The following is a 27,889-nucleotide window of genomic DNA, read 5'->3' as shown; positions in this document are numbered from 1 at the left end:
TTCAGCTATCACGACTGCAGCATCTGCTGCAGCCTAGTAAAGAACGAACTCTAGTCCATAGTAACTGTAGATTTAAAAACATCTTTTGAAAAAAAAAAATGTCAACACGTCAAGTGAAGAAGAACTGCCATTTAAAGGTGATTCAGGAATGTTAAATATTATTTTTATTAATCTTAATGGTCGAAGCTTATTGCAAAAACAAATGTATGGAAAGTTGAGACAACGGCCTGAGATCCCACAATGAAAACCGCACCATTGGAATATCCATAATTAAAAATTCCACTTAGAAGAATTACAGTTCCCTATTTGGAGCAACAAGGGAAATTAAATTTTGTGTATCGCAAGCAGTTATGTTTCTCCTTTTTTTAGTGTCAAGAACTATACATACATTCATATACACAAAAATACTAAAAACTTTAAATACAATAATGCTTTCACTACTTAAGGTTTCCTACTATATAGAGACTAAAAAGGCTTTGAGCGAGCCTTGAAAGGAGGCCTAGTTATTTCTTAAACGTCTTTCTTATAAAATAAACGGCAATGATATAAAAACAAAAGACGTAGAAAAAAATCTCACAACATCTTTACGTCACTCTTGAAAATTCTTCGACATCTAATTTAAGGTTTAAGCCAGGGGGACTTAGCACAAAGTGTAATTTGCTTATATTGCATTAAAGCGGTACACATATAAAAAAAAAATCACATATCCTTTGTAGATATTAAACGACCATAAAATGGGTCTGCTGCCTCAATATATAACTCAAGATCTTTTGAATGTATATCTTCCTCTTTTCTTCCTGTTATTATCTTAAAAATATCTTTATGAGTCAAGTTTTTTAACCTTGACATATCTTCCTCACCCTTAAAGTATTTATTTTTAATAAAAATGTCATCCCCTGGATGCAATCCACCTTGAAATGAATCATAAAAAGTATATCCTTTAGATAGAAAAAACGTATGAATCATTTTCTTTTCTTGATCTGACTTGCCAGCCATTTCTATCATAAACACGGCAGTATCAACTTTTTCAAATGGCAGTGTTTTCAGCACATCGAGCTCAACGCCCTCTATATCCAGTACAAATAAGTCAATTCTAGTAATATTGGCTGCTATTATGGCTGTGTATATAGGTACACATTCAACTTGGATTGAATCGGCATCGCTCCCATTTTGTTCCTCTTTGTGTCCACTTACGAGGTACCCACCTCCTGGATTAACGTCTATGAAAAAAAAAATTGCTATAAACTTTCGTAAATATTTACTGTGAAAAGTTAGAACATTTGATATACATTTACCGCTGTAGAGTAAAGCTAGGTTCTTACTTGGAGTCAAATTTTCCTTCGTCAGCTTAATTTTACGTCGCTCAGTGAATAAAATGTCCTTGATTAGGTAAATATTCAGTTCGCTTCTATTTCGGGTCAGAGTTGAAAAATTGGTTTCTCTAGCCGGCAGCATTTTGTAAATTAAATAAGATGTCTATTCATCTCGTTTATACATAAATTTAACAGGTTGCATACAAATATTTATACATTTTTTTTTATAAGAATTGTAGTATTTGTAATCTTTTTAGATAGGTATCTGAAGGATTTTTCTTGGTAGACTTAGAAGGTATCGCTTAACAAACTTAGAGTCTCCGGAGAGAACTTAGATTTATTCGTCATGTGCGGTTATTGGCTCAGCAAATATCGTAACGTTTAAGAGCTGCTAGGTTTTTTCCCGCTCAAAATAAATTATATAGCACCATTTTCTTTATGCGCATCTAACCCATTAAACTGAAAGTTTCATTTCATAGAATTTTTTTCATGCCTCTATTTTTTTCAACGTAACTGAATATGAATATTTTCCGAAGCTCTTGTGAACTAGATTGTAAGCTGTACAACCGCCGAGACACTAATGCAGAACAGTGGCTTAATTTCGTCAAAATTGTTGAAGGGGGGGGGGGCTAAAGTTGGAGCCAATTTCCCCTATTTTCTCAAGTAAAAATGACAGTGAAAACTAAAAAATTAAGCCATATACTAAAAAAAAAGGCAAAGATATACTAAAGAAAACTTACCCCTTTCAGTGGATACTTGAATTATGCAGGCTTATCTTTGTTTTGACACGTTTTTTGGAAAAACTAAATTTTAGATGAGGTACGGGGGGCAAATTTAGGTACGGGGAGGGGAAAATGAGGTCTGGGAGGGCAGTTGCCCTCCTGCCCCATAGCAAATTATGCCCCTGATGCAGAATGATGTAAACTAAATCCACCAAGGCTTTTTTGCCATCAAGTTTACGAAAGAAGAACTATTTACGAGCATAACCTATTCCGTTTAAGGATTAGAATTTGGGAGTTTTTGATGAAGGTGGGAAAATGTAGAGTCAAGCCCTAGTTACATAAAATATTACAAAATTACTGAATAGATCTTTCCACAAACTCTGGTTTGAAATTTAAACTGATGGTAACCTTCAAGATGAAGCAGATAATCGGAAAAGTATTTTAAGTTTGGTACAAAAGTAAATATTATTGCTAAAAATAATGATTATAATTTACAAAACATCTACAAAAGAGTTATTCTAGCCATAAAAAGTAATTTCATTCAATGATTGGTAAATTTTGCTGAAATAATGTTTTTGTTCACAAAAACACCGGGTATATTAAAAAATTTTGTAACAGGCCCCTGTTAAGTATGTTTTTGCGAATTAAAGAATAAAAGAAGTACTTGAAAAATTTATTTGATTTGGATATCTTTGAAAAGCCTTAATTTGACTCCATAATGCTTACAAAATTTATCAAGCACTGGCTTTTTCCAGAAAAACCTGAAATAGCATCTATTTTTTGTCTTTTTGGATTCTAAACAGGTTAAGTTCCGAATGCTTGAAAAGAATGAAAAAAAAGTCCAATTTAGTCAAGAAAAAAAAATACGATTTCAGGCCATACAACCGACTGTTTCTGGGTCTCCAATAACGGCCTGAAGGTAAAATAATTCTCTTAACCGTATCATCGGTAACCTGTTTATTTATTTATTTAAGGACACGAGTCAAAAAGCTATGCGCAAAGAGAGAGAGAAAAAAAACAAGGCAACAGAAAGAAGATTCGATGCTAAACATAACAAAAACTACAAAACAAACAGAATGTCGATATTCTATTCCATTTATACTTTGTTTTCCCCTTTACTTACTTCTTATTACCATAAACAGCTTGACTACTCTTGTAAATTTCTTACAAACTCATCATATTTATTACTCTTTAACTTACTTGTAACATTACGTCCATCTATTGTCCAAGGAATATAAATAGGGGATGGCTTAAAAAGTTCCACTGACGGATAGGGGTCACGACTTGCGCAGGCATGAATCCCATACGCTCTCCGATGAACATGCTTCAAGTCATAATAGAAGCGATCATCAGCTTCTATGAGTATTCCTGTCCAGTTTAAAAACCTTTCAAGGTGCAGTGTTGTGGAGAATGTTACACCATCTAGTGCACCACATTCCAAGAAATGCCTCTGTCCTCTCTGGAATATGAAAATCTGTTTGAGATCTATATCGTAGAGATATTAAGTTTAGACTCTAACCTTTAGAGGGGCAAAAGTAGTTTTTCTTTCCGGCGTACGTTGAGATTTGGCTTGGTCTCTTCCGACACGAAAGAGTTTTAGGGGGTGGGGTCGATAAAATTAATAATCTTAAAACTAAAATAGTATCGTTTGCAAAAATTGTTTGGTAACAGAAAAAAATATCCTCACATACTGGTAAAAATGATGCTCTTAAATGCGGGAGAGTTGGGGTTATAAGCTTTTCTGGGTGTGTTGGTCACAAGATACTTAACACTAAGATAAGACAGTTGGAATTTTTATAGGTTTATGTTCAATTTTTGTGAGAAATTTTGCTTCTTTTAAAGCTTCCGAAGCAATGGCTACATGGTGATACCTTCATGCCGAATAAAATAAAATAACAAGTTTTTTCTTTACTGAATGTCAGGAACAAAACAAAACCTTAAAACGAACAGAAAATTTTCCGTAAACGACGGAAGGTGCTCCCTCCTCAACTCCTCACTCTTTACGCTAGAATTTAACTTTCTATCAAAACTCTTTAAGAACAACTGCTGAAACACAAGGGCCATTGCATTGGAATAAGAAGCCTTTATAAAGCTTTAAAATTTCTCGCACAACGAGCAAAGGATTGAAGAGGGATAGCCCCCCTCGTGTACGGAATAATTTCTGTTCGTTTTAAGTTAAAATATTGCTCCTTGCTCTCAGTCGAAAAAACTTTTTTTTTTAATTTAATTTCTGATCAGTTTTCAAATCATGCTGGAAAATTTCCTCCCTGGAAAATTACCCATGGAAGATTCCCCCCACGAAAATTTTCTCATGTGAAAAATAATTTGATTAAAATTCCTTCCACGTAATATACCCCCCCATGGAAAGTTCCACCCGGGAATTTCTTTCTTGCTGATAATTTCCCCAGAAAATTTACCCCCCCCCCCTTCTCCCCGGACAATTTTCCCCTGAAACTGTCTCTCCTCACGGAAATTTCCTTGACATAGAACCACCCCCCCCCCCCCTGTTGAAAAATACTCCCGCTGAAATCCCCTCCAAATGAAAGAGGCTAGTTGCCCTCTTATCTTTCTGGCCACTTAAAATGGCACTAGATGCTAGAACATTTAATTTCCGTTTGAATTATTATTCTCGTGATCTTCTAAGATTAGTGGTTCGATATAATCACCCCTGGGGGAAAAATGAATAAATAAACACGCATCCGTCATCTTTCTTCTGGAAAGCAATGCAAAATTCTACATTTTTGTAAAATCAAGCTTGAAACCTCTACAGTAGAATTCTTTAATATACTGAATCTGATGGTACAATTATCATTGAGATTGCTTGACCCTTTGGGGGCCTTCCGCTCCTGGTTAAAAAAATCAGGAAGATTTTCTCAGGCTCGTTGCTTTTGATTAGTAATATTGAGCTTCATAATTTTTTTTTATATTTGGAATCAGTATAAAAAGCGAATTATTTTGAAATCCAATTTCTATCAAAAAGTTTTATAGAGTTTTGGTTACTTTTGGCCCGAGTTACTCCTTACTTACAGTTCGTTACCACGAACTGTTTGATATGCATGGATTGCAAAAAAAAAAGAAAAAAAATCCGCACCCCCCTTTTAATACTCAATCCTTCTTTGAAAATAGCAGAATTTTCAAACACACATCACTTATTTTTACGTCTGGTGTGGATGCACCACAGTACATATATCTGTATATGTTACTGTGGGATGCACACAATGTTATTCAGATCGAGAGTGAGTCTGTGTTGGTCTCAGGTGGATTGGTGGTGCGACTGGCTTTGCAACTTGGCAGTGTTGATGGTACTACTATTAATAGTGGTACCATCTTTAACTTTGACTGTGTAATAGACACCTATTTAGACATCATTTTTTAAATAAAAAACGTTGAAAGTCATGGTAAGCAATTTCTGGATTTTCCATTGCATATAAGCCCTGCCCCTCTCTCCTGCATAAAGTATTGGCAATTGTTTGCTGGTATTTGCACTGCTGTGACGAATATCGTAAGGCATGTAAGCCGGGATTTACCGGCATGGGTAAAACAACAAAAAATAAGCAAATGGGGGAAAATATAAAAAAATAATTAAACGAAGTCCTAAGACCTGGAGACCTTAGTATTGAGGCGGAGGGGTCTTGGAAGCCTCCCTCCCGTAAGCAAGTAAAATTATCTAATAAGTAAGAATAATAGCGGATCAAAATTAGCCTCAATTGAAAAATTTGTATGTTTTTAGTTGCAGCTGAAAAATATAAAGGATTTAGTCAAATGAAATCAAGGAGCATGGACTAGGCATGAATTCGCTTATTAAACCACTTACCTTGAAAGCTTTCAGTTGCACTGACAAATTGAAATTTACATTTGATTTTCTTTGTTGTCAATAATAATCCGACTCAACAGGAAGTCTGCTCGTGGGTCTGCATAAGAAGTTACCTCACACGTTTGATTTAACGTGCTAAAAGAAAAGTCAAAGCAGAACAATTCTTGACTTACAAAACTGAAAGATCTTACTGAAAAATCTTGACTTACTGTTCAGGGAATGAAGAAATACATTTTTAATGCTAAACATGTATATTAATTGAAAATAAAGTGCCTTGTACTTTTTATTGAAAAGGGTATGTTTACTTATAGTAATTTTTCAATATTGTTTTGGATTCAGTATTAAGATTCAATATTAATATCCTATCCTACCTAACGATGCATCAAAATCGAATATAGCCCAGCAACACTCGAAAGTAGATAAGGCTAGTGATATACGTTTCTTTGTTAAAAATTAAAATTGAATTAAAAATTTAAATTAAAAACTAGAAAATAAACACAAGGTTTGCAATACATTTCAGATTACTGAACATATTTTACATTAATTTACCACAAAAGAAAATCATAGGGAAAAAAGTTTCAAGAATAAACCCATAAGGAACCTATATACGTACAAGGTAATATATTTGCTCTTGAAATTAGCTTTCTTTCAAATATACAAGATAAAATATATTAGCTTTGTATCAATATTCAGTGTGATTTATCGCACGGGCTAACACAATCCTGACCTCTTGATTCCGTAATTTATGGATACTCTAAATTTAGTTTGGAGTTCCATCGGTCTGATTGGCTAGGTTCTGCACTGATTGACCAAGGGGGAGAGTTGATCTTTTATGCGTACATATATTTTTTCAGTTAGTTTGTCTCAGGAGTTTATCATGGTAGTTTTTCAGTTGATTTAGTTTTTGTGTAGGATTTAAGGCACTGGTCAATAAATGGGAGTTATATTTTCTACGATCGCTATTTGATTATTTTCCCCGGACCTTGTTAGGGTTGGGAAGAGAGTATTTGGAGTTGCTAGAGACCGTGGTCCCTGCAATGCTTACATTAGTGGCATCAGTGCTGCTACTGGTGGTCATAGAACCAAAATACAGACAGCAGCAGTAGAATGGCCTTATTGAGTCCCACGATGACCACGTGGTCTATGGTTTTCTCAGTGAGAATGAAAAAACAGGAATTTTCTCACTTGAAAAAACAGTAATTTTGTCACATTTATGGTTTTTTTCATGGATGGTTATGTGTGTTGTTCGATTTATTTGATGTTTTTCTCGGATGTCAACATCAAATTATGGATGTTTTATGGTTTTTGTCAGTGAGAATGAAAAAACAGGAATTTTCTCACTTGAAAAAACAGTAATTTTGTCACATTTATGGTTGTTTTCTTGGATGGTTATGTGTGTTGTTCGATTTATTTGATGTTTTTCTCGGATGTCAACATCAAATTATGGATGTTTTATGGTTTTTGTCAGTGAGAATATGAAAAACAGGAACTTTCTCACATTTATGTCTGTTTTCATGGATGGTTATGTGTGTTGTTCGTTTTATTTGATGTTTTTCATGTCTGTTTTATGGATGATCCAGAAATAGTATTTGATGTTGTTGTTCAAGCCAAATGTTATGAGTGTCCCGGAAACAGTTAGATCACGTGTTTCCTTCTCAGCTAATCAGAGGGCTTGTTACATATTAGCGGCGGAGGGACTATAAGGAAAGGATTTTTGTTATAGTTTTATTAGTCTGTGAATAGAATTCAAAGGAGTGAGAAGAACAGTTTTGACTTTACTCATTTGGATATATATTTGTAATAATGAGTGGAATGTTTACCCTATTAGAAGTTGATAGTGGAGTTGATGATAATAATACAAGAGCACCAAGCATTGCGGTGGAAATCACGAAAGGATCACGTCTTTGTCTGGAATGGGATTCAGTATATGCAAGATATGTGATATACTTTAGCAAATTTAAAATGGAGGATCAATTATGTTTCGCCGCTAAAGTTGATATAGCACATGTCAATGTGCGTTAAGTGCATTGGTGAAACATATTGAAGACAATAAACAGTATCGCTAATTGTACATGCGCTGTATTATTGATGTTGTTGTTGTAATTATTCAATAAAATTGTTTCGAAATCGAAAATGTTCTCTTTCTTTTCTGGGTAGGGCTAACGAATCAGTGTCAGTCTAGAGTCAGCAGTCAGAGTGAAAGGACTGAAAAATGAATAAATTTGAGAAAGAGAGAATTAGATCAAATCTAGTGTTTATGAAAAAATATTTGATATTGAATGATGATTTTCTCGAGTTATCTCTTAAACGCGGGATATTATCATGTCAGGGAACAATTGACAATATAATGAGGAGTGATTCTCCTCCATTGGACTATTGTATGAAACTTTTAAAATGTGACTCAAATACTTATAGTCAATTTATTGATATATTAATTGAAACAAAGCAGAATGATATAGTGGATATACTTTTGAAAATATTGCCAATGGATTCAATGTAGATGGATCCCCCCATAATTCGAAAGAGGTAACGTCACAGAGCTACTCCTCTCTCCCACCATTTCCCTCCACCTTAAATTTATCGAACGAAGAGGATCAGTTTCGTTTTAGCTGTGAATGAGTTGACATCGGAAACCGAAAAATTTTCTATATATGTCCATTGTGCATGTACACTCTTGGCAGTTGGAATCAATGTGAGAATTGTACAATTATTGATGACTATAGTGAAAAGTGTAAATTATGTAATCCTTGTAAATTACATAGAGGCTATGCAGTACAAATTAGAGGATGTAATTCATGTCTTGAGGAGGTGTGTGACTCTCATCCTAGAGGGCACCTGTGCTCCAATTGTCACTATGATAGATGTGATCAGTGGGAGAATACTTACCCTGCTCTGATTGGAAAGAATCCCAAACGTGATTTTAGTTTATTTCTACGAGATTGGTATCGTCGTGGATTTAAATTATTCTGGGAAGAGGAATCTGGTCAACGATTCAACTGTTGGGGTAACAAGACAATCTGGTTTCTACGTCATCGTTGTGATGACACTGCCTACTATGACTATAAACCAAGTGATTTTTATTTGGCTGTGACGGAATGTGATTCACCATTTGAGAACATTGTATGTGATATTGCTTCAAATAGACAGATTGAAACTCTTGAATTTCATAATATGAATGCAAATAGTATCATTGACTATACAAAGAGATATGACAAGAGTGAAGTTACATTGTACTGTAGAAAATGTGACCCTGACTTTGCAGTCAATCAAGATCAATATACAGTGAATCCAAATGATTTATCGGCATTTGTGGTTCACGACAGTTGCCTATACATCGAATATGAATAAATATAAAGTGAAGATTTAAAGACATTGTTGTATATATATATATATATATATATATATATATATGCATTTTATTAATAAACAAATTCACAAACATTTTGTAAGCACTTTACTCTTAGGGCACTGAAATCAATATTATATAGGTCTGAGAGGATATTTTCCACTAGAAAGTTATTCAGATGTGGATTGTCACTATAAATGTGGAAAAACTGCTTTCAAGTATAGTCACGACAACGGAACACAAAATATAGTAGTGCATGGAAGCCACAGCTTTAAGCCGTTAGATCCTGTACCCTCTTCCGATTTTGAATAATAGATTTCCCAGTGCTCTCAGTATAGTTGCTGATTTGAGGCGTGTAGAATATATAGGTTAGACCAAGAGGATAAAAAAATTCAATCGTCTTCATTGTTTGAAAGATGCACAGCCAATGACCCGTCAGCACAGTCAACGGACTGCTATTAACAATAATCAAGGTATTGTTGACACTTTGAATTTTTCCAAGATAGTCCGAGGGCAGACAATAGCATTTGTACTGGGACATGTAGGGGTCCATATTAAATACATTGATTATTTGACTGGTGTTCATGGCGCCAAGTCTAGTAGAACACTGCCTTCAGGAGTGATTTCCCAATAGATTTCATATTGATTTAGTGAGATTAGTGCAATACTCTCAGCCAATGGGTCGGTAAATGTACGCTCTAAACGCACACTCCCTGTACGTACTATACTCATATCCTGTGTACCTGAAAAATCCAGTACAATGATACCATGTGTTTTAGCAAACATATCTTCGGTTATACCATTTTCAAATAGTTGCGAGTCATGATCTAGGGTTTGCATGGTCAACTCATACAATGTTCTATAGGATTTATCAAAAGATAGATTGTAGAGTGGGATGCCGTTTACTTTGCACACAAGAGATGAAAGTCCAAAAATCTCGAATTTATGTGGGCATTCAGTCCATGATCCTATTGCACTGGCGCTTTTTACAAATGCCAACGCAAGTTTCGAGGGAATTTCGCCATTGATAAAGGATGACTCGGTGAAGGTGCGTGAGCCCATTGCAATATGACGTTGATTGGTGATTGTATGAGGAACAAGTAGTTTAATATTGTTGCCATTGGCTCTCAGTTTTTCCACGGCCAAAGCAACAGAACTCATAACCTGCTGTTTGCGTACATGAAGTATTGCCGAGGTGAGGGAGAGACTTACATCAGGATTGGCAGCAAGTTCTTTTCTCAATATGAAATTGGAGGGTGCAAGCGTTAGTGTTATATCCACTTTAACATTGGGCGGCAGCCATTGGGGTATATTAAATATTTCATGATATATTTTTCCAACTAGATGTAATTCAATAGTTGCAGAATTTTTAAGTACATCTGTACTATCAGTATTAGTAATATATTCATAACCATTGGAGGTGCCTCTCAATTTCTTATATGACTTGGGTGTCATTATCATGAATTGCATATAGCTCGCATAATTCGAGAGATTGTTGCTAGTGCTCACCAGCGTGCCATTAATGTAGACACTGATTTGACGAAATAAATTATGTAATAAACAATTTTCATAGGATATTCCATCGGCCTAAATTGGCAATGAATTATAAAATTTAAGGACGTTCATTTGCAAATCTATAAATGTTGATGACATTTCCATAAGGTAGTCTTCATTAGAATAAATTTGAAAGTGGAGATTGTCGGAGAGGGGTTGTTATGGATAAAATTGTTCATAGTATCCATGCTTGACACTCACATCAACATTTTCAGCATTGAATAGATTCAATGAGGCGGTGATTGAAGGTTGAGAATCCTTATGCGGTAGGTAGGACATTTTAGGAGAAGAAATCTAGTTTCGATCTAATAATTTTCTTTCTGGGACTTTTGTTTACAGCACGTGTCGGCTTTTTCTTCTTTTCTTTGACAAGAGGGATGATGTCTTTCCTTTCCGACCTGAGTAGAGACTGATGAGTTATGCATTGTTTCTTGACCTTTTTAAGCCTTTACCATTCTGTTTTAATCTCTCGCCAAGGGTTCGCGCACTGGACCTAAGATTTTCCGAAGCACTTTTTTTAAAATCCTTGCCAGAGCCCCAATCGTATAGTGTAGAGGATGCAAAATCTGTCGCAGCCGGTACAAGATATTTTCTAGCCAGTGGTAGTGAAGAGCGAAACAGCTTAGCAAACCAACTGCCAAGACCGTAGCCAGACATTGATGAGCGACCTTTATAGTAGTCCATTCCATTGCCCTGTTGTCTCGGGCCAAGAGTATTAACATAGCAGTCAATATCAGGACAAGTGAATACCACTTTTTTATTAGACATCGTGCTTTTGAATGATGGGTCAAAAATGGCATGTAATCACAGCCAACCTTTTGAAATTGCTAGTGGATCACCCAATTCGGTTCTTATCGTTAAATGACAGAGTTCCAAATAGGAAGTGTTTACGGGAATATACTGAAGATGCCTTATATTGTAGTGGTGAGTATGTTCTTGAGTGGTTTTTCGTTCAAGAACTCGTAGGAGGCGAACATTTGAATTACCAACCCGAGATATTTCCACAAATGAAGCATAGAGAAATATACAGGTGTCTGTGGAGAAGACAGGTGGATAGTCAGAGAAAATGAAATTAGTGTTTCCGGCACTTTTACCATTGATTATATTGAGCTTAAAACCAAGAACGTACTTTAGATTATCGTTGAGAATAAACTTTTCACTAGCAATAGGTGAACTAATGTAGATCTTGCCCTCCTCCTTTGAATAGTTGAAATGAAAAGCTCTCTTTTTACGAGCGGAAATTCTTTTATTATTAGAACGACATAAATCATTCATACAGGTGAGTTCCTCGTAGGGTAATTCAATATATGGATAATCCATCCAATTGATTTTTTGAATTTGTTCTTGATCACCTGTCGGTGGCGGCGGCCAATCATAGGGTCTAATTTTTATTTCATATCTACGATCCTTTCTCAGGATGTCATAGGTATTTTTGAGAATACAGTCGAAAAGAGCCACTTCATACTTTCTATTGTCGTTGAATTTGATGGTGGGGGAGAGTTTCGTCCAAAAATCACTTGTTCTATTCAAGTCATTGTAGAGAGGATCAGAAACATTGGACATGAAAGTCACATAGAAATCATTGGGCATTGTCAATATCTTCAGCACTGACCCAAGAATCAAAATCTGAGTTGTATCCTAGTCAGCGAACAAACAAATGTCTCTTACCATGGCGTTTATGACTCTTTACTATCTTTTCAATTTGATACATTTCACTAGTGTTTATAACTTTTTGCAGTTTATATTAATAAGAACTACCAAGAATATCGTCATTTTTTGTGTCTCTCAGTCTATATGTCGTGGGCTTAGTGTCCAAAATTTTGGAAACTTTAAAAAGTTCAGTGCTCCATAAATAATTCTCTTTTTCAAAAATATTGGTGGTTCTATTAATTCGAACAGTATCACCAACATTGAATTTCTTCTTCTTTTTCTTCTTCTCATTGCCATTGGAATATTGCATTAGAAAAGCATCAAATGTATTTTCACTGTAGTGAACATCCCGAGGGCTAGAGTTGGACAGAGATCGATGGGGTCGATGGTTGTATATCTGCATGATTTTATCTAAATCATGAATAAAAGCCGGTGTATTTTTCAATGTGCAATATCTTGAAATTAATAGTCGAATCGTTCTTATTAATCATTCAGCCAATGCAGCCTTTATTGGACTGTGACTATGATATAGTATCCTATTTTATTTCTTAATAACCTTTTGAAGCGAAGGATTAATAAATTCACAATCGAGATCCAATTAATTTTTGCGCTGTGAATCCAGTTCTAGAGTACTTTAAATGCACCTAGCACCTTCGACACCTCTCTTTGATCGAAGTGGAATGGCATAGGCATAGCGACTAAAGATACTGATTGCCATCAGAATATATTTGTATGGCGCTTTGTGACGTTCTTGAAGTGTGTCTAAAGTTAAAAGATCCGTTTGCATTATATGCAGAGGGAAAAAGGCTTTAGTTTGTCGATATTGGTTACTGCGAAGCCTGTGATTTTGATGTAGTGTGTAACTCGGTTCATTCTCTAGATACTCTTTTGCATTTTTCAATGTGGTGGTGCCCGAAACAGCCTTGGAAAGTGATTCGGGAGAACTTAAACTCCCCGCCTCGCCAACATTTTCATAGACACATTTCAGAACTTCATCCATGTTGAGCGTAGACACGTAGTGTAATGTCCACTCCCCATTTTTACACTGGTGTGCGAATCAATTAGTCCTCGCTTTTGACTAGCAGCCACAGGTGTTGTAAAATCAGTGGCGCTGATAGTATCTTCAAATATTGAATCTTCTTCTTTCTTAAATGGAGTTGGAGGAGGTGGACTATATTCTCTTAGTTTCTTTAGAATTTGTTTATGTCCAATAAGACTTTTGGGGAAGTTTGATACACACAGAAAGGTGTATAGATTATTGTCAAAGGATAAAAGTCCTTTACGATTCGTCACCATATCACAAATTAAATCAACTAGATTATAACTTTTTCCCTGAATTATAATTCGTTTCCCTGTGCTATCGACTTGAACTTGATCGCCAGTTTCCAACACGAGATAAGATGATACTCTTTTACTCTGTTCTCGATAGGTCAGTGGCAATAGGTTTTCAATTTTCAATAAACTTGAATTCAATTCCTTCTACTTTGATTGCAGTGCTGCAGAATCTTGAGGAGATTTTTCCTGTTTAGAGGGATCGGTGGTGACAGTGGCTCTCTCACGATAAGGTTTATGTTTGTCCATACGTCGCAATGTATCTTGAAGTAAAAGCAGTTTTTTGTCATCGGCAATATTCTCATCGTTAATGAATTTGCTTAGATTGTCTTCAAAATGTTCGACGGGCGAGCGGACAAGTTCAAATGGTGTCAATTTATAGGGTTTTGCCATTCTCGCTCTAGAGAAAACTGTTTACAAGTCCTGCAATTATCGGTAGTAAAAGTGTGAAAAAGCTACCACCTGCTTGAAGGAGCCGTTTTATTTTAAATTTTTTCCCCTTGTTTTTTAAAGCCCAGGCACGTACAGTGGAACGATGTTGCTTTGTCTGTTGTCTAACACCTTCTGGCAGTTGAACATTGCCCTCAGTTAAATTTAAACAAAGTTCAGATATGAGATTAATGAAATCATTGTCAACCCCATGTTTGAGTATAGCCTTCCTAAGCAATGGTTTTGAAGTGCTTAAAACGGAAAAAAGATGCCGTTGTTCGTGTAGTTTCTTAAGTGTCATAATGGCGAATAATAGTCTTTTCTAATGTTCACCGGAAGATATACTGTAATTTCATTGTTGAAAATGTCAGTTAATACACGTAGATACTCGGGCGTGCACTTATTAAGATCCAGCAAAATGTAACCGTAGGGCTTGCTAGTCGCATGAGTGTACGCTGACAACAGAAATTTAGGGGCGCCGGGGTATATCTGCTTATTGAGAGTTATGAGTGAGCTAGAATCACGAACGACTCGATAGATAATATAAACGGTGCAATTCAAAGCAAGGGTTCGCATACATTTGCTCTGATGAAACAGATTGTGTAGAACTAGGGTAACGGAAATTTGTTCATGATGGGAGTGAACGGTGAACAGTTGTAGCATTTCCTGTGAGAACTGTTCAATGGATTCAGCCAAATCATCAATAATCAGCCACGAGTTCGGTTCAATACTATTGAAAACTTCAAGTCCCCGTATGAATTGCATTGGTATGGTTGTGGCAATAGCTTTTATTTTATCATAGGACTCCTGCCAAATACTATAGCAATAGTAGATTATTTTCGGCTTTTCCAAAAACATTTTATCGCAATTTTGAATTATTTTAGCTAAGAGTGTTGTTTTCCCCGACATTGACGGACCACACAGAAACGATCTGAAAAGTGTTTTAAATTTATACATGCTGCTGTTGCTGTTGACAAAAGTAGTACTACAACTAACTGTAAATAATATGTGCTCAATGAATAAGTAGCAATAATTTCCCCCATAGATATATCTATTCAAGAACAACAAAAAACAATATTTCATGGTAGCGTTTATTTCGGCACTGCATGAAAACAAATATTTGCAGTCAACATGAACTGCACAGCGATAAAAATAATAACACTTGTTCAACAAGGACAATTGACAAAATTTCATGGCGGTCAAAATGAAAATTCTATTTGTTCAACATGAACACAGGGCAATGATAACACTTTATAAATAAGCCCTTATTGTCTTTAAAAACACTTTTCTGTACAACACTTTATGTAAAAAAAAAAACAATTTTTGAATTTAAAAACACTTTTCTGTACAACAATTTTATTTAAAAAATCTTTTAAATAAATTATTGTCAACTTAAACACATTTCTGTACAAAAAAAAACAAAAAAAAACACTTTTCTATACAACACTTTTTGTACAACAGAAAATACACACACTTGGAAATTGCTAGCAGCACAATTAAACTTGATTATAGTGAATTTAAAGGTGTGGGTCCCCCCACCCCCGGGGACCGGGGGGCCGCAGGCCGGCCGGCCGCGGGCGGGCCCCCCCCCCTGGGCGGCCGCGGGAAGGGACCCCCCCCTCCCCCCGGGAGCGGCGGTGGAAAAAAAACACTACAATAGTTGTCCGGTCACTGCGACGGCTGCTACAGGTTAGTGGGTGGGTCAGTGGTTAAGGTAGTGAGATTTGGATTAGTTAATTTATGAACTGGTTAGGGGTGGTTAGTGGTTAGTCAGATTAGGTTAATTTATCCAGACCAAGTTGATTGCGATAGTCAATCCATTCAACTCGGTCTGAAATACGGTAGTGGCCGTGGGGTAGGACAGTCACACCATTCTCGAGCACATAGACCTTGTCGGATATACATGACATTGCATTTTTTTCTACTCTTACAGTATAATTTCTGTACTGTAGAGAGCGAATTGCAAGCACTTGTGCTCTCGGCTATTTTCTACACAGTCTCTATACACGCTCATGTTGAAATTGCTCTTTACAAAATGTGTAGGCACCCCTTTACACGCCTTCTTTTCATCCCCACTATGTGTTTCCACGCAATAAACTTTGGGGTCCGGGAACACCCCCCGGGATATCAAATCACTCCCCGTCTCTGATTTTAACATTAATAGTTGGTTGGGGGCTTGACGTTTCACCAGCTCGGGGTAGAGTGATGGATTCCAGTTGGTGAAATCCATCCGCGAGCTGATGTGCACCCCCTTTTGCAAATCACCCAATAAATCCAATTCAGTCCCATTTACCTTTAACTGCAGAGAATCTGTATCACCATAGTAAACTTGAACCTCCCCCTCCCGTGGCCAGTGCACCTTGCACACATTTTAAAAGAACGACAACATGAGTTTTTTTGAAATTTCCAGTACTGAACTGCCGCCTGCGATATTCTTGATCAGTACTACATTTTATTTTCACCTGTGTCGAAGAACCATGCCGGTATCTATGCTCGTGAACGATGTAAAATTGGGGTCGGCAATAATTCGTGAACCCTCTAGAGGGTCAGTCACGACATCGCAGCGAGATCTATTACGTACACTTTCACACATTTTGCCAAACGCTGAATTTAGGATAAGCTTATACATGTTCTTCTCCACCTTTGAATTTGCCTGAGAGCGTTTATCGACAAAGGTGTCGATAAACGTTTTCAAGTAGGGTCGCTGATTGAACTGCAGGACCCTGGGTATTTTTGTGATTTTGAAGCCATTGCTCACCATCCAGTGCAAAAGCACAAGGTGAACAACGATATTCTCTTTGGGGTCAAAATCAGCAATCAGTTTCTCTTTAGAGGGAGTCCAATGCATCCCCATATCTTCAACCAATGAACTATTATATGGGTCAGAGAGTCCCTGCTCACGGGTCGATTGATACAGGGAAAAACCAAATATTTGACTGAGTCGTGAAGCGCCAGCGGAATGTGACCATCAACTTCAAAGAACCATCCTTGTGGCCCATTGTCCTCGACAGTGGTAATGTCGGAGAACTCACAAGGATTCTCAAGCCATTGATAGTTCCCCCACGGCAAAGAGTAGTGTGACATTGCCGAGGGGTACAATGAGTTCATGTCCAAGAACACTGCATTTGACTTTGCACCGGTGCTTTGTCCGCTCGGATCGGTTGATAAGACGCGGTCCCCATGAAAAACATACCCTGCCCTCATTAAACGCACTACAAAAAGGTGCTGATCTACGTCGCTGATTAGGCCTATTTCCTCCCTGCTAATTTTAAAATTAAATCCATTACTAAATCGGGTGCGGAAAAATAATAGCCTATATCTAACCCGAACTCTGAACAAATCTGGTCTGTGTTCTTACAGAGTATGTCTAGCACAGTTAGAACGTCACTGGCGAAGTAAAGTCTACAATACTCCGACCCATTTTTACAATCCCCCTTGGACCACACCTTCTTGGCAAACTCATACTCCTCGGCTGTGCATTCACTGTTGGTCAGTGAATTGTAAAAAGCTTCAATTGGAGGTAGTTTCTCCTCACTTAAGCGTGCGCCTGAACAGTAATAATCGTATGCGTATATACCTTTGCAGGTCAACAGGTCATACATTTCACTGTCTGGAAAGTGCTGTTTAAGCAAGTGAAAGCTATCAAAATTGTCGCTTTTTTGTACTTGAATCAATTGACTCAATGCCTGGGGAAAAAAAATAAAGGAATAGAACACCCTGATTTTAGTCCAACACGTCTGCCCATAATCCACTGCCTGCCATTTGAGCTCGAGAATCAGTAACTTCTCAGCCGATTTGAGACTAATGTTGTGGGTAAATATACTATTTACCCATGGACCATATACTCCCCCTCCCTCCCTATGCATCCCTGCCAGTGCCGGTACAATAAATTTTAAGTCATAATTAGAGTTGTGAATAAAAACAGGGATAAAAAAACTGCTGGCTAACATTTATATTACACGATTGATGCGCAACCCCTCTAAAATTGCTACCCCCCGAGGATATTTCCTGCCACATATGATTATGATCTCTGACTTTCCCCCTCCCCCCACGTTTCCCTTTAGTCCCCTTATCCCCCTCTACAACCTCCCCCTTACAAACCCAACATATTTTTTTATTTTTAATCGCGAGACGATCCTCTGCGGACAACACCATTGGATAATGGGTATTTCTCAAACGAGAAATAGCACCATTAGCCGTGCCAATCAGTTTAGTCAATGCCTTGTCCATGCACCCAGGTCCCTCATCCAATGTTTCAACTATTTCTAACAACCGCATGGTGTTAGAACTGTCTCTTTGTGCGTGGGCGTAGGACACTGCAATAGCCTGATGTTCTTTGACTCGGTTTGGAAATTGGGGGTCGTTCACCTCCACCAGTTTAGCTTCACAGACTAAAGATATTTTGTTGCACTGGAGAAGGGTGTTCTGGAAATTTTTAAAACATAGAATGGCCCTATCCCCTGAAACCGTTTCCACTGTCTGGTAGCCATGCTGTCTACAATGCTTCATATGACCCCGTAGTTTTATATCACTACGGAATCTAGAGAGACATGTTGGACAGTAGAAACATTCCCCCCTAAGCTTACCCTCCCCCAGAACTCTACTAATGTCAGTGATAGGGTTAAAATGACCGATTGTGTTCGGTTGACTAGGTGGCGTGTAAAGCAACCAAACCCAGTGTTTAACCAACTCAACTGAGGGACCCCTTACACGGAATACCACCCCCTTCGTTTTTAAACGAACCCCATCTTCAAATTCACTTTCGTATTGTACCACAGTAACGCCGATATTTAAGTGGGCATTAGCCCTTTCAAAAATATCAATGGATCGAAGCGTTACTGGGTATTTTGCTTCTAAACAAGAAAAATCTACAACTGGAAAACTGGACCCCTCCTTCCCATGTATAGCCCATGGGTCTAAATTCTTCTTGGTAGCGTCATCTGCTAGAGGCTGAAAGGCTGATATGAGGAAAGCATATCTAAAACACTTTTGATCTGTTTCAAAACAGATCCGCTGGACACCACGACAACCTTCTAGATCTGGATTATAATTTAAAACTACTGCCCGGTCCCCCCCTATCCCCCCGCTTAAAATGAAATATTTCTTAAATTTACAGATATGAACGCTTAAATTTTAAACAAAAAGAACTATAGAGCCACTCCCATTTTCATTAAAGTTCTCGAGATGCGTTATAATTTGATCCACCCAATCCATGAAAACTCCCTCAAAATTTTCTAAATTTGAATAAACCAAACGCATCTCGGAATGTATAAAATGATAGTAAACCTCGCTTTTTCCCTCATTCAAATAAAAAACCTTTAGAACAATGGAGACCTTAATTGAATCCCTACCTCCCCACAACTGAATCTGGTTCTCCAGAAGTGCACGAATTTTGTCTACATAGTTGTGTACAATTTCTATAGGATCAAAAACAAATTTCCCCGCCATTAGTTTATTAAAAGGATCCCCTCCCGTGGCAGTGAAAACAACTATATTATTTAAAATTCTGTTGGACGGCTGAAAGTCTGGGAGAGTTGTATCCCCCTCCCCCTCTTCTATTTTACCCCTTCCTCCCCGGTGTTCAATAATAGGGGGATGGGAAGCCGCTTCATTCGATTTAAGTGGGGAAATGTTCATGTAATCTGAGGGGGAAGGGTTTCCCCTCAATCCACCGACAAAATCATCCAAAAGCTGCATAGTATTGGGGCTTAGCAATGCGAAGTCTGAATCTGAATTATCTACAGTACCCTGCTCAGCTGTGCTACTATCAACATTTAAAAAAAAATCACTGAAAAGGTCATCGATGTTAAAGGGTATTTCTAGGGAATTACCATGCCATTCACTGATAGTAGATGCTTCATTATTGTAAATCTCCATAGGCGCATCCTCTCCGTTTCCCCCTGACGAGCCTGGGGGAAATGATGAGTACGGACCCAGGACAACCTATAAATGAAAAAATAGCTTATTTTCAAAGCGTTCAAGTCACCCCCTCCTGTTTAAAATTTCGATTATTATTGACATATGTTTTAAAACGTGCTTAGTAGTAGTAGTAGTAGTAGTAGTTGTAGTAGTAGCAGTAAGCACATAGTAGCATTTGGTTAATTTACTGTTCCCCAACAACTATCTATATTCTGAAATTTCAAATTTCAAACTTAATATATTATATTTACAATCTAATACGTCGCTTTACATAGAATTGACAATTTTATTTTGTTCAAACAACTCCACCCCGTCCCCATTTCCACTAGTATACCCCCCCCCCAGAGCCGGGCCTCGCGGCGCTTCCCCACTGGCGCTCCCCGCAGTGCGCCCCGGGCCCGGCCTGGACTCCGCGCCGGCCCCACCATAAAATAAGATATTTACAATCTAAAACATGACATAGTAGGTTTTGATTTTGTTCAAACAAGTCCTCCAAATAAAATTTCATATTAATAGTCTTTTTCTGCCTTGGAAAAAAAACATGATTTAAAATAGATAACCATCTCCTGTCATAATAGACCACTTATTCAGATATAAAGTTTTTTTTTGTAATATTTGTAGAGGCAAGGTGAACCATTCGTTTATATCGCAATAAAAATTACCTAACCCTACTATGACCAGAATATAGTGCCTTTTTTTGGCTTCACTAATCTAATTTAACAAAAGGGCGAATGCATGCACTTGACATGATTCAAAAGGGAGAACATTATATTTCCTTTGGGGAGAAAAATCTTTCAATATTCCCACTGAGATATACTTTTACGCAGTGTTTGAAAATGTTTCATGTAGAACAGGCATATAAAAGTTGGAAGAAATTGATAGAAATTTCTATATGAATGGTAGGAAAAAAATGTTTACATTTACATATCCTGGCTGCACTTGGGAATCCGAAGGACCAGGTAGTGCATGTTGGATGGCCACTTCCTGACCGTGCATTAGTGGGGCAGCTCTTGAAGGACCAGGCACCGTATGATGGAAGGTGGACGGGCCGGCGGCGTTACATTCTTGTACAGATGATTGCACTTGTTTTGGAGGCTTCGGCCAGCTACCATATTGCCGGACAGTAGCCTTCGCAGGGCCCGCATTATTAACCCTCGCTTTCTTAGCGAGTGGAGGCGATGGGCATTCTTCACAATTTGCCTTAAAAAGAAGGGAAAAAGTTAGTATCTAAATAATTTGCCCCTTTTTTACAGAAAGAAAGTTATTAACTACAATTTTGTTTAGAAAAGTATTGCATTTTAGTAAAGCAAAAAACCCATATTCTCTCCCCCTAAATTTAGGAAAATTAACCCACCCTAAGTCTACCCCCTCATTGAGTTAATCATGTGTTTTATTCAATCGAAAGCCATATCTTACTACATTTTATTAAAATTTTATATCTAAAATCACTAAATTACGAATAATCAATTAAGTTAAGAAACAATTATCTTTTCTATTTTGTCACTATTAAAAGTGCTAACCCTCCCCCCAGCAAAAAATACTGGATTCACGCTCCCCTCCCGGGAATATAAAAGAAACTTTATCGAAAGAAAGCTTGAAAATAATCTGTTTCTCTTCTCCAAAATAGCACATTGCGTCTGCGCCTAATTATTACAATTGCCTCAAAGTATTTTAATTTTGACGGATAAACAGTTCCTTTTGACTTTGGCTGCTGCGTTCGTAAACACAGAGGGAAAAGGGTGACAGCTAATTATAGGCCTCGCGCCGGAGAGCCTTGTGTCAAACCAGAGCGGGTTAATAACAACAGTGACGGAATTAAATGGTTGATTTTAGATAGTATATAGAAAAAATAAAATTGCATAAATTTAACGAAATGATAATTATTTCTTTTTGCGAGATTTTTGTTGTAAAACGGTGAGGGGGGGGGTTAGGTTTTGAGGGTAAAAGAAAATATTTTATGTATTTAATTTTGACGGAGAAACAGGTCCTTGAGACTTTGGCTGCCACGTTCGTAAACACATAGGAAAAGGGGTGACAGCTAATTTTAACCTCGCGTAGAGCATTATGTCAAAACCAGGTTAGGTTAATAACAACAGTGACGGAAGTCAATGGTCGCTTTTAGCTAGGATATAGACACTTAAAATTGCATAAATTTAGCGAAAGAAAATTATTTCTTTTTGCTAGAATTAAGGTCGTAAACAGAGGGGGAAGGAAGGATGGGGTTTACGTAACGAAAAAAGAGCGTATTTTACACTTTTTATCGAGTATAAACATCATATAGGGACGTTTGTATAGGGGGGGGGGTTGACCCGAATATAGGATAGGGGAACCACGGAAAACAATTTTATTTTGAAAATAAAAAATGAAAACAGAACTTACATTGCTAATTGTGGCTGCCAAGGCCTCAAGTTCATCAATAATTGCATGTGTTCTATCCATTGTGTTCTGGAACTTTCTGATAATTTAATCACAGTGCATGCCCGTTATATACGAAATATCAAGGGTGAATTGTTATGTAACGGGGAAAATCATATGTAAGCAGGCCTCTGATTGGCTGAGAAGGAGGGTGTATCCGACTCGCTGATTGGCTGAGAAGGAAACATGTGATCTAACTGTTTCCTATTCCAGGACACCTTGACATTCACCCCTAGCATGCACTTGTCCAAAACAACAATAATAAATAAATCCCTCAGGCCTAAAGATTAAAGAAACCATAATTATTCTTAATTCCCCCCTTCGTGAATCAATAATTTCAATAGCGATTATGTAAATCAATTCCTCAGGTTAGGCTAACCAAACAACAATGAAGTCATGTTTGTTTCTTAATTCCCACCTTCGTGAATCCATAATTCTCCCTCGAGATTACGTAAATCCAAGTTTAGAGGATAGGTTCACCTAAAGATCAAAGAAACCATGTTTGTTTCTTAATTCCCCCTTCGTATATCAATAATTTCCCCTAACGATTATGTAAATCAAGTTCTCAGGTTAGGTTAGCCAAACAATCTCACAGCATTCGCGTCGAGCATGTCCATTCTCACTGACAACGAACAGACATAAATCATCCATATAACAGACCTGAAAAACATCAAATAAATCGAACAACACACATAACCAGCCATGAAAACAGACATAAATGTGAGAAAGTTCCTGTTTTTCAAATTCTCACTGACAAAAACCATAAAACATCCATAATTTGATGTTGACATCCGAGAAAAACATCAAATAAATCGAACAACACACATAACAATCCATGAAAACAACAATAAATGTGACAAAATTACTGTTTTTTCAAGTGAGAAAATTCCTGTTTTTTCATTCTCACTGAGAAAACCATAAACCACGTGGTCATCGTGGGACTCAATAAGGCCATTCTACTAGCAGCGACTGCCTTTATGCAAATGGTAGTGCCAGCGTTGACGCTGTGTCACGAATAATAAGACATGTAAAATAAAGGGTTCTAATATCGGAATTATCTGACATTATTATACTACTGTTGATGAGAAATAAGTAAAAAAGAATACTATCAAAATTAGCAAGCATTAGCATATAGCTTAGTGCTATGTCTAGGCATTGATGCTCTGAAGCATGGACGCTCCGAAAAGCGGATGAAGATTTGCTAGATGTTTTCCAGAGAAATTGCTTAAGGATTGTTCTGGGTACCCGGCTGACTGACCGTATTTCAAACAATAGGCTATACGAAAAATGTGGTTCAATACCGCTTTCTAGTTCTATAATGAAATAAAGGTTGAGGTGGTTAGGGCATGTTGTGCGGATGAAGGATGACAGATTGCCGAAGATTGTTCTTTTCGGCCAACCATCTAGGGCTAAACGGAAAGCAGGTCGGCCTCGTCTGGGGTGGGAGGACGTGATAAAGAAAGATTTAAAGGAAATGGGAACTTCGTGGGCGGGTGTAAAAAGGGAGGCTTTGAATAGATTGGGGTGGAGAAGGAGCGTGCGTAGCTGTGTTGGCCTCAGGCGGCTTGGTGCTGCGGAGAGTTGTTAGTAGTAGTAGTAGTATGTCTAGGCATTAGGAGGTAAGGAATGGAGGAGACTGGTATGCAATCATCACTGTGGCAAATTGATATTTTGAAAAGAGTGGTGAAGAGTGAATGGAATGGCATAGCTTTTCTGGTGTTACCGTAGCTAGTTCAAAAAGGGAATCTCACAGAAAGATTGCCCAGGTTTTTAACTTATGCTCTTCTTATTTTATTCCACTTCTTTGAGTTTTCTTGCTGTTTCTGTTTGTTGGCTTTCATGTCTTGCTGGAAGCTCTTTGGCTTGACACAAGCGTACTCTTGTTTGTTTTTTCTTGTCTGTTTCACAGGCCACAAGATTTTTTCTTTCCTAGAAAATTTCGGTACTGGTGCATAATAACGACACTTCTAAAGAAGTCAACTTTGGTTAATGCTAATGAAATAAAATAAATAGGATGTATATATAATAATTTAGAAAAAAATGTGGGCTATATATTTGCACATTAGGGGGTGGGGTGGGGGGTAAAGTATTGCCTATGTCATAAACGTAAACTAACCTAGGTACCTCCCCCCCCCCCTAAACCCCCAAAAAACAACTGTTTAAATATCGTAAACGCAATGAAAACTACGCTTTGCATTCCATTTCTCTATAGCGGTCTCTTGAAAATAACCAGTCTGGCAGATTTCATCTCTCATTACTATATAAACGCGATCATATAACACACCAGTACCCTTTTTTATTTGCTAGAATTTTTCTTTAGTTTTCTATTCATGATCGACCGTGTCGCCTTTAGGTTTCTTATTACGACTAGGCTTCTCCATTCAATTTTTTAATTGAACCATGTCAATTTTTCCAGCACCTTATCAATTTAAGGTTTGGTGCATTAGAACGATACCAGCAACATATCTTCATTTTGAATTTTCTTAAGTCTCGATTTAGTGAGTAGATCAAACTTGCATGTCCACGGTTCAACCTCCGATTCTTTGGATTAGTAAGTCAAATTCTTTGGATGAAAAGAAGCAAGGATAAGAATAATACTAACACTACTACTATCAAGTTACTGCATCACCAAGCTGTCTCAGACCAACAAAGCTACGTTTGCTTCTCCTCCATCCCAATAATACTTTTTGTAAAAACGGTACTTGTTTGTTATCCGGACCACACTCAAGAAGTGAAGTTACGATAATCATAACACGATATATTAAAATATGAATAAAGTATCGTACCTTAGAAACAAAATTATGGAAACAACAACAGAGAATTATCGATCGCCCAAAAACGCCCAAAACATATTAAATTAGGTACCTAGATAGCTCCATATATTAAATATTTAATTGAAATATACGTGTATAGTTGTTTATCTCACTGAGACTAACCTCACTATCTCCGAATGCAAACAGAAAAACCGGTTTTACTCATATCAAGAACGTGCGTGTGGTCGGAATATCGGTAGTTATTTTGCAGTTCATATAATTTACTTACATATTAAGTAAACTTACTACTCGATGCCTTTTTTTATGCCCTTTCCAAATATAATAATTCTTTTTGTTGGAAATGAATTTTACTCCCACCCCTACATATACCAATTCAGGGTGTATATTTGCACATTAGGGGGGGGGGTGTAACGGAACAACTAACAATTACCGTAAATTTTTACACTTTGACCACTGAAGGTCCTTATTCAGGTTCGTACACTTTAATTGATTTCAGGACGTATGACTGATTTAAAAAAAAGGCGAGATAGTTAAAAACATAAGATATTTTAAAGACCAGTCAACAGCTTAAAAGTACTGAAAGAGGACACAGTCCCAAAAGCCCCCGCCCCCCTCTTTATCATTGTCTGTCTCTAAGCGTTTCTCAAATAAGTATCCAAGTAACCAGACATGTCCAAATTATCTTAAAGATGCTTTACTACTAACATTATTACCTACCTTTGGCACAAAAGTTTCTACTGCAATAAGGGCTTCAATCCAGGGAGCGTCTTTATCAAGCAAGAAACTTTGAAACGAATTTAACGGCCTCACATGCTCAATTCTACGATCAGTCCGAGTTGTTAAATTATATTGCAACGTTGACGGATAGCAAAGTCTTCTGCTCTTTACATAATTGACAAGGCACTCATCGTCCATATTAACCTTTTCTGCCACCATTTTCTCAAAAGATAAACACATATTTATGTCCTGTGTTCTCTGAACTTTTAACAAATAAATAAATAAAATACCGCATGTAATAATAAGGTATAAGGTCTTTACGTTCTTGGATATACTAAATTGTTTCAAACTTTTCATTGTTTGCGTAAAATCCTGTGACATTTCACTACATAAAATTGCACAAAATCAAAAATAGCTTTGTCCATGCAGGGTACTTTACAATAAAGATACGTCACTGACCTTTCAAAATAAAAGCATAAGACTTCTTTAGTAACACGTAATTTTCTATGACAGGGCAGCAACATAGACCTAGACTGACAACTTTTATATACTATAGGCCTATTTACTTAACGTTGAATAGCGGCGTTCGAAAACTTGTTTTAAAAGTTGCTATAGTTATTTGAGCTTTGTGCTGAGACCGACCCATAAATTCTTGCTTTTGCTTAATTTATTTCAGTTGTACCATAATGAAGGTTGTAAAATTTTCGGATACTTTTGCATTATACCCACTCTTTTATTTACTGCTAGTTTGGTTAATGCTAATGAAATAAAATAGGGTACTTTTGCATTATACCCACTCTTTTATTTACTGCTAGTTTGGCTAATGCTAATGAAATAAAATAGGATGAATATAGAATAGTTTAGAAACAAATCTGGGCTACATATTTGCACATTAGGGGGGGGGGGCAAAGCATAGCATGTATTAAATACGTAACCTAGGTTAGGTTACCCTCCCCCCCCCCCCCAAAAAAAAACACAACAAAAAAAACACTTTAAATATCGTATATGCAATTAAAACCACCCTATACATCTACAGCAGTGTGTTGAATCATGCCGTAAAAACGGGTTTCTTCAACGCGTCTTGAGTTTGAGATTATAAAAGAGTGGGTATAACACAATTATACCAATTTTGGTTATCTAATCATAGATAAATTTAAGAAAAAACAGAGATACCAATTTTGGTTATCTAATCATAGATAAATTTAAGAAAAATCAGAGTTTTTCTTATGGAAGTGAAGAGCGAAGTTGAAACTTCAAACGAACAAAAACTATTGCTTCGCATATTACGCAAGATATATTTACAAAACTTACTTAGAAAAGCTTACTCGTGATATTTTCCTGTATCTTCAAAAAATCTTAAAAACCAGTGCTTTGCTCAAAACACGAAACCGTACCCACAAAAACATGATGTTCTCTTAGGAGCAGAGAATTCCTTAAGTAGCCCACAGAAAAAGAAAGAAAGAAAAAAAACATGCTAATTCATAAGGGTCTCAGTAATCTTTCATTAACCATGAAATCGATAGTTCCCTCAGCATGCAAGCTAAGTTTCAGTAAGGTGCTAGTTTGTATAACTCGAAAGTAATAATGTTACCTTCTTTTTTTCAATTGTGCACAATAAAATTAGAAAAATACATTTTTTTTAACTTAGGTACTGAAAATAAAGAAATCATCATTTTTTTTGCTAAAATTATATTTCTTTGTTAACCGGGTCGCTTGTTTCTTACACTCCGTTACCACGAAATGTTTCACACAATGTTACTGGTTTATTTTATGTGTGTATTATCAGATATAGGTTTTACTTCTTTCATCCATTTAGCTTCCCTATAAATCACATGCGTGTGAGTGTAACTCAATCCCCGTTCAACTCGACCCATTTAAATGAATTCTCGTTCAATTGAGCCCTT

General features: G+C 37.0%; 1 protein-coding gene across 1 annotated transcript; it reads right to left on the bottom strand.

Annotated features, from left to right (window-relative positions):
• Positions 1-39: 39 nt before the first annotated feature.
• Positions 40-26,438, bottom strand: LOC148944586 (uncharacterized). Its single transcript, XM_089100742.1, has 3 exons — positions 25,986-26,438; positions 3,236-3,494; positions 40-1,220 (listed from the first exon to the last, which is right to left on the bottom strand). The coding sequence occupies exons 1-3, from the start codon at positions 26,364-26,366 to the stop codon at positions 700-702; spliced, it is 1,161 nt and encodes a 386-aa protein (XP_088956868.1). The 5' UTR covers positions 26,367-26,438; the 3' UTR covers positions 40-699.
• Positions 26,439-27,889: the final 1,451 nt, after the last annotated feature.

This window comes from Artemia sp. Qi Xiang Cuo, chromosome 14, assembly GCF_049724085.1.
Source record: "Artemia sp. Qi Xiang Cuo chromosome 14, ASM4972408v1, whole genome shotgun sequence".
NCBI classification, from domain to species: Eukaryota; Metazoa; Arthropoda; class Branchiopoda; order Anostraca; family Artemiidae; genus Artemia; species Artemia sp. Qi Xiang Cuo.
The sequence above is the reverse complement of the archived record's forward strand: the minus strand, read 5'-3'. Positions and strand labels throughout refer to the sequence as shown.